Source organism: Sceloporus occidentalis, unplaced genomic scaffold, assembly GCF_023333645.1.
Source record: "Sceloporus occidentalis isolate IW3139 unplaced genomic scaffold, rSceOcc1.0.p SCAF_134, whole genome shotgun sequence".
Lineage (NCBI taxonomy): Eukaryota > Metazoa > Chordata > Lepidosauria > Squamata > Phrynosomatidae > Sceloporus > Sceloporus occidentalis.
The window spans coordinates 2452982-2465666 of NW_028317114.1; the positions used below are offsets into that span (position 1 = coordinate 2452982).

Sequence of the window (12685 nt, forward strand, 5' to 3'; positions counted from 1 at the left end):
TTGACTTCACTATTCATTATGAAGGTCGAACCCCACTGAGATTCTGCTTACGGAAGAGCTTGGCTGACCCGGTATAATGTACACTTAATGGACACTCCAGCCATCTTATGCACTTTCATTTGTTTTTGTGTTGCCCTTGAAAACATACATGGGGGTTTTGATAGTTTCCCTATATGCATTTGCCAATGTCTTCACCCTTTTTTCCCTGTGTTCACCAAACACACCTCCATGCATGTGATATACTCACCTCCAGTGAGGTCCATACCTCCTTCAACAGATGCTGAAGCTTGGGGTACTTTCAGACCCACACGGACATGAATGTAAAATGCTCCAATTGATTTAAATTGGAGTACATTACTGTTGCTGATTGGCTACTTCAAGCAAGCAATCAGTGGCAAGAATCACTGAGAAGGCAGCTTTTTTAAATAGTTTTTTTTACATTTTCTGAAAAATGCATATTAAAAGTACTCACATAGTAGTGGGTCTGTCAGGAACATTAAACTGTCCCTTTAAATCAGCGAGTTTTCTTCAAATCGGTCTATTGACTAAAGGGACAAATTTGCAGATTTTTGGCTTTTATTCTCTCCCTTCACTATCCAAAACTAAGGGCCGGCTACAGTGAGCATAGTATAAAGCATAGTTAGGTCAGTGAGGACTTTCAAAGTCTCCTTGGGGAATGGATTATGCATTATACAGAGCCAGCTCAACTCTATATACTGGGGAAATAAACCAGTGTTGACCATAATGAATAATGAAGTGAGAGAGCTGGAAGCAAACTTGCTAATAGACCCCAAAGTCTCATTACCCCATTGAATTATGCATATCGCAGAGCCAGCTTAGCCCTTCTTGTTGGAGAAACCAGTCAATGAATAGTGAAGTTGAAAGAAAGCGTTGAAACCACTAACTAGAATAAAAAAAAAGAAAACAAAAGCACACTGATGCCTGCATCTTAATTCATGCCTCTCCAAAAAAAAAAAAAAATGTTCAGAATATTTTTTTATTTTTAAATATTAATATCCCTTTAATTACATGAATAATATTTTGGTACTGTATGAATTGAGCAATCTTAAAGATGAATAATTTCACCTGTATTTTTTTGGTCAGATTACACACTGCCATACATCCTCTGTGCAGAACAATACATATCAGACTGGGGAAGAAAATATTGTATTCGCTATAGCAACAGCAGAAGATCATAAATAATAAAACACTTCGTACAGCGTTCTAGCCAATTAACTAGGAAATACAAGGAAAAAAATTATGTTTATCTTAAATGCCTATTATCTCCATGCTAGCAATAAAGACTGTAGTATAAGCTGCTTACAAGACCTACCACCACCAGGAAAAGGAATGACAATCAAATTATTTATACTTTGTGTTATCAGTACATTTGCATTGTTATACTGTTCAAAAGAAGTATGATGTCTATCTCTCAAAAACCCCAACCTCCTGCTGCTCATAAAAGGGAGGCGATCTATGACTCTGGCTTGCTTCACATGAATCCATGGTGGGGTGACCCGAAAGGTGAGGACATACAAAACAAAGCGAAAAAACCTTTAGGGTGGTTCAATAACATTACATGAATTAGTCACACTAGGTTCTCGCATGGTACCTAGTTGGCAGGAGGTTAGCTTTCTCAAAACTATTTGTTTTTTGTAATTTTTGCTTTGTGTTTGCAGAGATTAATTAAATATTATATTATTGTTGTTGCAACCTTCTCCTGACACACAGAAAAAGAGAAACTAGAGCTTCCTGGTATTGAGTCATTTATTTAATGTACAAGTGCACAGGGAGACTCCTTTCCGATTCTGAAACAAAGGTGGTATCAAATGTATAGGCTAACTGTTTACTAGGTAGATTCTGTTATTCTGGCATGCAATCAAAAGTGCCCCAGGAGAAAGGAAAATACATAATTATTAACTAGTTAATAGCAAATAAAAACAAAAAAATATTTTTCTCAATCATAGTTTTTATTAAATTTGTTTACATCTGAATATTAAACTAATACAACTGTTTTCCTATAGGGTAGTCTTATATTCTAAATTAATATTCAAATTTTGGGGGGTCGTCTTATAACCAGGGTCGTTAGAGCAAATTCAGCTGTTGAAAGGAAGCTGTCACTCTATACAGCTTTTAGTAGCAATACATTTACGAATAGTAACTTGTTCTTTTTCCCTTAATCAACAATAACCAGTTTTGTTTATAAACAGAAATGTGTGATTATAGAAAAAGAAAGCGATATTATCAAGTGAACGGCAAAATTCAGGTTTTGCCAAAGCGACGCGTCTGTTTTAAAGTCTGTTTTAGGTACAAACAAACAACTATTGAAAACAGAAATGTTAACTACCTAAAACTGACAGCTTAGAACCTCTTGTGTCACATCGAACTTTTCAACAAACATATGTAAATTCTGCTACCAGAAGGACCAAAATATCTAGAGGCTAAATAGTCATAAAATATGTATTTTACCTTCTTAATATCCTCTGAATATATTCACATTGATATTAAATAGAAGCTGTGGCTCTTAGTTGTGAATAAACCCTGAATAATCTCCCTTACAGCATGCAAACGTAATCAGTAGCAAGCTACTTAGGAGATATTTCTGGTGTAAGGATTTCTCAGAAGTACTTTAAGAGTTTAAGACATTTGCCTATGGCTAGTTCAATTTAATATTAGATTGGTTATCTCCAACACACAGGCTGGGATTTTATTCCGTTTTACCTGCTTTCATTGTAATTAAATGGAAAGAGATGACGACATCAGTCAGAATTGTTTAGCCTTTTGTTAAAAGCTCTTGCTGTAGCACCACACAGCCCATTGCGCAGAGTATTTATTCTCCAAATTAAACAATTCATTTCAATATATGGTTGCTTGAGAATTTCAAAATGTGCTTCATAGTCAGATTAATGTACAGGTGTCATTGGAAAATAACAAGGTGTAATCAGAAGTTGATACATGCTATGAACTTAGGAAGTACCTAAGTTAGGAGAGATCTTAACTGTTCTGTAGAGTATGACTTGGTTGAGGCCCATAGCATTCTTGAAGACGAATGCCTTACTTAGAGTCTTATAAGGTCTTCTGACAATCTCACTTTTAGCAACTCCATGGATTCTCCAAGACACTCAATCACAATTTTAAAAATGTATTTGGCAGCATAGAAATTGGCGTGCTCGGTCATGCTGTGGTCTCTCATACAACCCCTAATCAAGCAGCGTGAGTAGATCAGGAAAATGCTGTTCTTGATCCGTATTCAATTCCACAATTGTGGTGGATGTTAAAACACCCCAAATACCCTCTAATTTGCCTACTTCTCAGACACTGCTGGAGGTGTTGATTCTCTCTGGTCTCAAGCTATCAGCTGCTACAACATTATTAACGCTTGTTTTTTTTCTATTTCTAACATTAGATTAACACCCTGGGGAGAAGCAATATATCAGTTGCGATTATTTATGGGGGGTCAATTATTCACTTTTTCCAGAATTGTACAACATACTGCATAAGACATTATACAGATCGCCAGTTGACATACTATATCCAAATCTTGTTGAAAGCAGAGAATGGCATTATGTCCCGTAATGACCCACTCACTTTATTGTGCGGAATATAACTTTATTATGAGATCTAAGCAACTTTCAAAGATGAGGACCGGAATCCTCCTTTTAGCACCTATGCAGGAGTTTCAAACTGCTTTAATAACCTGAAATATCTGCGTACGCATCTGTACCTGGTTCTGGCCAGACTTGCCAAGATGTCCCAGATGAAATATAATGACAGATGCTGGAAGGATTGCAATGGGAGAGGCACTATGCTCTACATGTGTGTTCATAGAAATGTTCCATACTAGAATCTCCTCAGTAGACAAAAGGTTGGTTACTTTTTGGCAACCTATTGTATAATGTATAGCTAGACTCTAACCACCATCTGGTTAAAAAATGGTTGTTTAGAGTTCTTATAACAAAGATATATGAAGAAACGTCCTAGCACTTGTGCAATATATTGGGTTTATTTGACAAAAGTTAGTCCCAGTCTACGTATTGTTAAATTTTTGGGAAGCTATGGTATCAGGTGGGAGGGGAAACATAGTCCAAGAGTGCAGCTTGGGGATAAAGACCACCAATAGGGCTTCTTTGCATGTTAGTAAAAGGGCCTTAGACCTACACCAAGCTATAATTATAGACCTTAGATTAGCATATTGGGGGGAAAAAACAGCACTGTGGGACTGGAAGCACTGTCTTTGTTTTTTTATTTTCCTTATTTACTTTACATAGTTACTTTAGCTGTGTGCAATAAAAGGAAAAGTTTCAAAGGTTATTTAAAAGGGGTATTTGAGGATGAAAGGCTATTTAGAAATAACATTTGCAACAATGGCACCTTTTTTAAATTTTGAAAGAAATTGAAGTACGGATGTATTAATTATTATCAGTATATGCACATGCGCTACATAAATTGCATAGTTCTGTACTGCATTGCAATACTGGTACATTAAATATCACCTGGCAACAAAAGAGTTATATACTCAATGTACTTGTAGCATCTGCCAAAAGTATATTTAGACTCCACTGTGCATGTGCGGTGTGTTTTACCTTTTTAGTTTAGACCAGTTTACAAGTTTCTTGACCTGTATTTTGATAATCTAGAAAATCTAAAATGTATCATGTTTACACGTGCTATTTTCTGCAGTTCTCATTAAGTGCGGACATTTCCCTTACCTCATATTTTATTGTAGCATCTTTTGGGTCTATTGCGTTGTGTTTGTTGTGTTAGTTTCTAACCCTTAAAATTAGATTTTTGAAAAGTCATTGAATCATAAAGTATGCATTTTTCATCTCACCTCGATAAAAAAAAAAAAATTAAAAAAAAAAATTAAGGTTTAGCTGGATCACTGAATCAGACTCAATGCATTCATCTGAACAGTTTTTGCAAGAAAGCAAATAAAAAGCCATGAGAAAACCTAAAATAGAACCTGAAAATAAATGTAGAAGAAACCTCACTGCAGTAACTTCTGGGAATTCTCTGCCACTAATTTTACATTCCCAACTAAAGCCAATTTCACTAGCTTGGTGTGGCTGTTCTAGAAACCTGTAATTTACAAGAAGAAGATTACAATGTTACAGCAGATAAGTAAACTTTGCACTGTGCTAAAAATCACACAAAATACATGATGGAACAAAAAGATTCCACAAGCAATGTAAGTGCCCAATTTAGAACTATTTTGGTACCTGAGGGAATGCCCCGTAGTTCCAGATGTACCCTTTGTGGGGGAAGACATTGGCCACATAACGTAGCTTGCCTTTCTTCACATCTTGCTTGATTGGATTCAAAGGGTCTTTTGTGGCAATCTATGAATAAAGGAATACATAATGGCAATTTAAAAATAACCACACCACTGCCACTTATGCTGCAGAAAATATATCACTGGTGCAATTGAAACACATGAATTATAAAATAAATAATAATGCAACTTCAGATACAAAAATACTAGGGGGAAATTAGAGAGCCGTGTTGCTCTGCATCCTTGTTATCCTTTTCCCCAAGAACCTGCTGTCACTGGTCACAACGTTGGGGATCTCTCTTACATTCTCCACTTTCCTGTCACTCTAGCGTTTGCCTATATATCCATTTAAGTACGTAATACGCTTTTGGTAATAATATTTTTATTTTTTACTATTTCGCATTTGTGTTATGTATTTTTTGAGTGCAACTCCCTTCCATTAGATTTGCCTGTAATTTAACTTGTTGGGCACAGATGGGAGTTTATTGCACCTTTTTTGCTTTATTAATCAAACATATTCTTTGCATTTTGGCGTGCCACATGATCTATATTATTTGGGCTTAATCTACTACTACCAAACTTTATAGTAGTATTTTTTTTAAAAAAATTTTTAAACACATTGTACTTCAAGTAAGCATTTACAGCATCTGGTATATGCCACTGTCAAACAACACCCTAATATATGTTCACCATCATCTCCTCAGTACAGTGATACTACCCATGCATAGGTTGTTTGGGGGCTATGGGGCCACATCTCAGAGGAGCACTTTTTCAAATTGGAACTTTGACATCTGGCCAGCCTATGCCCATGTGTTATTTGGGACATCTTTGAGGCCAGTCAGCTCAGTTTACCCCATCAAATCATATATTTTTCAAAACTAGACATCCCAGGGTATTTCAAATGCTGGTATTTTAACTCTTTCCATGAGCAAATCTTACCACCAGCTTTTGTAAAAGTTTGCAGTAGTATTTCTTGTGTGTTTTCTTCCACACACAATCTATTTTAGGTATACATTTACAGCACCTGGTAAATGTCACTGCCAAACAACACAACAATATATGTTTTTCTGTGATTACCGGCCATGTCAAATGTCATCAAGAGGCTAAACTTGGATCACAACATGCTACTGGAACACGGGAGTGACAGTTGCTGATAAAAGGGCCTTTGTACACCTAAAAGATATTTCATTAAAAACCCAGCTTCAATAGTTATTTACAACATTAGCACCATCTGCACTGTATTGCTGACCCACCTGATGTTGTTTTACTGTACATAATGTACTTTTCTTTTGAAAACAAGGAAATTTCTAAGCGATGCCAAACATTTGAATGGTATTGTAAGTCTACTGGATTTTATGTGCTTCTACATCTAAGTTCATTGGCTGCTTCTGCAGATCAAGGCAGATGAGAATGAAAAATATTCTTATAAAAAAGAAACATGCTGATGTGCATGCACCCCATTGTGCATTTCACTTATGCTTGCAAGTAGTTTATTTTAAACAATAACAAGACAAGTAAATAAAATATAATAGATACAGATGAACAACCAAATAAGTTGTATTGCAGCTTCAACAAACCTCCATTTTTGCATTGGTCCATCTTGGCACTTCCACAATCATGTTGAAAATGTTCTGTATGGGGGGGGGGAGGGAGAAAAAAATAGTAAATACATCAGCAGAGCTCTGTGATCAAGTTTGACATCCTTGCATTTATAGAACATTATATAATATATTCAATATTCTGGTACAATAATATAGTATTGTGCTATGTAAAAAAAATAAAAAGGGGGTGGGTGATGACAGACGAAGAGGAAACAAATACAAATACAAAAAAGGTAAGGCCAAGCTGATATATGATAATTAGCTGGATGCTAAGCTAAATGTTGCATATATATTAAAAAATAGAAAAGTGTAATGTGTCTAATTCTCGTGTTCACAGTGTTTATAAATAAAATAATAAAATTATGTGATACTTCCCTACTGACCGCAGCAGCCCAAAAGAAGCCTTGTAGGCGAAACGCGTCAGAAGGACTACACGGGACATCCCACTGATCAAGTTTCTGGTGGACTATATATTTTTAACGCCTGTATATGCACTCCGTGCATGGACTAATCGTGAGTGCAACTTTATTAGCAACTATTGCTTTTACCGAAGATATTGCACCATTTTCAGTTTTGTTTTTTAGATTATATATGAAGATTTATTGAAGGAAGTTTTACAACACACTTTGATAGATCTGAAGCATCTTACCTTTTTGTGAGTGCAATCACAACTTCACTCATTTAATTTGAATTTATACTTTTTACACTATATTTGTTTGTTTTTTCTTCCCTTACATGTACCTGTACTTGCTTATTTATATATTAAAAAAGCCTGAATATAAAACTACCCTATAAGACATACATTTCTCTAGTAAATATTAATTCACATGTAAAAAAAATTTCATATTTAATAAAAAACTACGATTGAGAAAAATTCATTTTTTTAAATTTCCTTTTATTTGCAAATCTGCCCCCAGTTATGCAAATCTGTCCCTCAGAAATGCCCTATACCCCCTATATTCCACTCTGCCTCAAAGATGTGCCTCTTGACCCCCTATTTGCCACTCTGCCCCCCAGATATGCCTTTTAACCCCCATATATGCCACTCCGCCTCCCTGATATTTCTTTTAACCCCTATATGCCACTCTGCCTCCCTGATATTCCTTTTAACCCCCTATATGCCATGTTGCCTCCTCTGCTATTATTATTCTGTAACTCTATACTTCTGTATAATCACATTTAGGGCTGAAACAACTAATCTATAAAATGGATAATAATAGATAATTAAAATCATTGACAACGATTTTCATTATCGATTAGTCGGATCGATTTTTATCGATTATAAAAAGAGGTTTTTTCAGAGCAAATGCTCTGAAAAACTCCTCTCCTTATATAATCCGACCTCAGAGATAGGATTATAACACTAGAATCTAGATCCCCCGCAACATTCCGGGGTACCTGGATTCCCCTCACTGTCGGCCGGTGGGTGTCCGTGCGATACGCACAAACAACTTCCGTCTCTCCCCTCCACTTCTATACACCCCTCTGACTCCTCCCCCCTCCCATACACCACTCAGCATCATAGAAGCCTCAGCGTAAGTGAAGGTGAGTAACGGAGGCTGTCTGTGCACATCGTGCAGACCCCCACCGGCTGACAGAGAATCGAGGTCTCCTGCAGAGGATCATCCTCTCTGTCACATGGTGTGGGTCTGCATGACGCGCACAGACAGCCTCCATTACTGCCCTTCACTTACACTGAGGCTTCTATGAAGCTGCAGTGAAAGTGCCTGTCAGCAACGGAAGTTCACAAAACACCAGGGAGTTGGGAGAGAGGCAGAGTGGTGTATGGGGGGGGGTCAGAGGGGTGTATGGGAGCCACCCTCCCATACACCACTCTGGCTCCTCCCCCTCCCATACGTCACTCTGTCTCTCTACCCGGCTCCCTGGTGTCTTGTGAACCTCCGTTGCTGACAGGAGGCAGAGTGGAGTATGGGAGGGGGGAGGAGGCAGAGTGGTGTATGGGAGGGGGGAGGAGGCAGAGTGGTGTATGGGAGGGGGGAGGAGGCAGAGTGGTGTATGGGAGAGGGAGGAGGCAGAGTGGTGTATGGGAGGGGGGAGGAGGCAGAGTGGTGTATGGATGAGTTATAGTGGTGTATGGGGGGTATAATGAATTTCAGGGTAGCAGAGTGGTGTATGGGGGTGTAATGAATTTCAGGGAGGCAGAATGGCATATCTGGGGGAGGTAGAGTGGTGTATAGGGGGAGGTAGAGTGTTGTATGGGGGGTATAATGAATCTCAGAGTGGTATATCTGGGGGAGGCAGAGTGGTGAATCAGGGAGTATAATGAATTTCAGGGTGTTGCAGGGCATTTATGGGGGGCGGAGTGGCATATCAGGGTGCACAGTGGCATATAGTGAGGTATAAGGCATAAATGGGGGCAAGTGGCATATTGGAAGTTATAAGGCATATAGGGGGTATAAGGCATATCGATATTAGGCATATCAGGGGGGCATAAGACATATCTGGGGTAAAAGGTATATCAGGGGACTCAGTTGCATATCACTGGCATATAAGGAGTATAAGGCATATCGGGGGCACAGTGGAATCTCTGGCATTTAGGAGGTATAAGGCATATATGGGGGCAGAGTGGCAAGCTGGGGGTCAGATGTGCATAACTGGGGGCAGTTTGGTAAATAAAAGAAAAATATAAACAAGGCTTTTTTCTCATAGTTTTTATTAAATATGAAATATAGTTAACATATGAATATTTACTAATAACTTTGTATTAAAACCTAGTTTGAGAAACACTGTGTTTGGGTTCTTGTAGCTTTTATTATTATGGAAAAAATAATCGGCCAACTAATAGATTATTAAAATAATCGTTAGTTGCAGCCGTAATCACATTATACAGTTAGAAATATGGGTGAAAGAACTATCTTTTTAAAAGGTCTTTCACAATAAAGCCCAGTAAATCATTAGACAGAGATAAGAAATGCCAGGTATTAAGTAAACAATGGAGCAACGCAGTGAATGCAGCAAAAAAATCTCTCTCAGAAAAGGTGTTGAATGTAGGTGTATGATCATGTCTGAATTTTTGTAAGTTGGTATTAACTAATCAATAAAAGAACAATATACAGGTTGTTTTAAATTATAAAATATGAACGATGACACAAGCATCTTTCATAATGAAAGTTTTTCCTTAATATTCTTATTAAACTCTCAAATTATCTGCATCATGTCATGGACTATGCCAGTGATTTGTTAATAAACAAAATGTATCATTGTGTGCGAGGTTCAACTAAGTTCAAAAATGTGACCATTTGACATTGAAAGACCTTGAAAAAAGGATTTACATTTCAGCAGCTACAAGCGAAGTACATAGTGTTAGTCAAATATCTATCATTCCGACAAAATTTCCACTGAATAAAAAGGAGTTACAATAATGTAACCACAAAGCCGAACGTTTTATGGGGAATGAATATTTTCTGGGCGAAATGAAAACATTTCCGCATCCATCTTCCAATAAGTTACTGCTAACATGAAATGCAATTTACGTCACAGAAATCTTCCTTGCCGCTAAAAGCTCAATTGCTCAAGGGATTAACCCTTTGTGTTTACCCAAGCACTGTAATGCTTGTAGAAGTGGATCCCGTAAAGCAGGTTAGGCCAGGCCCCAGTTGACAATACAGTGTGAACTGAAGGCAAGAGAACTGCAGGAGACGTGGACAAACGAGCCGGGTCAGAATCCAGAAGCCAAGTCAAAACAAGCCAGGTCAACAGGAATGGAGCCAAATCAGAATCAAGGGCAAGCAGGTACCAACCAAGGGTACTGAGAAAGTGAAGGTACAGAGCTAATATAGGCAACCTGGAATGAAAACGAGGTAATTGAGGTCACTAGAGATCATATACGCGTGTCATAGTGCACGTGTGAGTTGCAATCACGTGACTACGTGGTCAGCCAGAGAGGCACGCAGTCCGCGAGGTAGAGGGGTTGGAAGGTGGTACCAGCTACCTCAGAAGATTTTTTGTGGGTCGACGAGGTCACTGGAGTGGGCCCCGCTGCAGTTGACCTCAGAGGGCATGGAATGGCATAGGACTGCCCTGCGGGTAAGTCCCGACAAGCACTAGTTGATACTTAGTGTAGGGTACAAACAGAAATAAGTTTATTGGGAACAGCACAGACATTTATACACACAACCTAATTGGATCAGGGGTATAATCCCATCAACTACCAGAGGGCCCAGCGCCTCCATACAGTTTTATGGCCACCAATGCCCACCCTATAAAGAGTCACTATTTTGTGGGTGATCCTGATGGAGCAGTGTCAATCCCAGGGTACCAATGGAGAGTTCAGGGTCCAAGGATGTTATGTTTCAAAAAGCGACTTGATCAGACGTTGGGGCCCTGAGGGACATTGTTGGGAACGTTCCAGGGAATAGCCTGCGTGCCATAGCCGCGGCCAGGAAAACCCCAAATGGGTAATAAAAACAGGGTTCTCAAATGAGCCCCCTCTACGTAACCACATGAGAGTGTTGCTCACCACAAGCATAGTGTAACTCTAAAATAGTGATGTGGTGGGAAAACGGTTGTCCTTAGCGACGCAGTTCCAATTGTCGGCAGGCATCGCTGCGGTTCCTAGCCGCTGTACAGTTCCATGAATTTGCAGCTATAGGTCCCGGTCATGTACCAAGAAGGTGGGAAAGGATACCCGACTAGCACAAGGGGAACACAGGGTTCATGAGCCGTTAATCCTTGGGATAGTTGGTGAATATGCTCCTTTGGTGGAGGGGGTAAGACATAGGGATAGAGGTGCAATACATGAAAACAGAAATGGGGCCACAATTACATATGGGACAGACAGATGGGCTGAAATACTTAACGAACATGACTAGTAGTCAGTAACCATAGGCTAGTATGGTGCTTAAATGGAGGGTCTAAAACACTGAATAACATTAGTTTCAGCTTTTGTATATCCATTACACTACCATGTAGTCAATGTTTAAAGGTTTTAGCCTTCCTAAGAACTATGTCATGATGTTACTGGTTTAACAGCTAAACTAACTAAATCAAGTAGCTGGGAGCTCTATGTGAAAAAGAACAAATAGTGGGAGCTTTTCACAGCTGGGTTCTGTCTTTAACACACAGATGTCTTGCCCATGCCACGGACATGAAAAACCTGAGTCACCAGAAGAGAAGGAGTCGGATGAGGTATTCAAAAGGTGTAAGAACCTAAGTTACAATTGGTACAGCAAACTCAAATGGAAAAACAGCCCATGCACTTCTAACAGTGGAATCCTACATGTATGGAAAGATATATTTGTGTCGTGATGATATGTTCCAAAAAACATGTATATTACTGATATGAAGATATTGTTTTGGGGGGATGGTAGCTTAACTCAAACCTGGGAGGTCTTCCAGGGACCCTGAAAGTCTCAGTATTACAGATTTCCAGGTCTTTAGAGAAACAATTGTATCTCTTTATGTGCCAGGGAGTAGGGACAATGCAGCATTTGGCTAATCTGGACTTTTTCCTTGACCATATTAGAGCTAGTTATGCCTGTGTGCCAGTCCTACCTCTCTTTAAAAAAATAAAAACAAAATTATTATTATTAACATATAAAAATACAAAAGTGCATACATGGGACATTTGATCAAAAAGAATAAATCACAAATTAAATTAAATCCAAACATAAAAATCCACTAGGTTAGATCCTGATTCAATTCAACAGATACTAGCAAGTGGCATTCATACCATTCATCCCACCCTTATCATACAGCTTAAATCTACATTGCTGTAGTTATTAAATTGGACCTGTTTAATGTAATATATTGGATTTCCCCAGCCATGGCTTCCAAATTTCATGAAATTTAT

General features: G+C 38.5%; 1 protein-coding gene across 1 annotated transcript in view; it reads right to left on the reverse strand.

Annotated features, from left to right (window-relative positions):
- LOC149281369 (inorganic pyrophosphatase-like) overlaps positions 1–12685 on the reverse strand; it is a 38781-nt gene that overhangs the window by 10508 nt on the left and 15588 nt on the right. The window contains exons 3-4 of the mRNA XM_089499404.1: positions 6850–6903; positions 5220–5339 (exon numbers count right to left, since the gene is read on the reverse strand). Coding sequence (XP_089355530.1) covers positions 5220–5339; positions 6850–6903 — 174 coding nt within the window. The remainder of the gene's footprint in view (positions 1–5219; positions 5340–6849; positions 6904–12685) is intronic.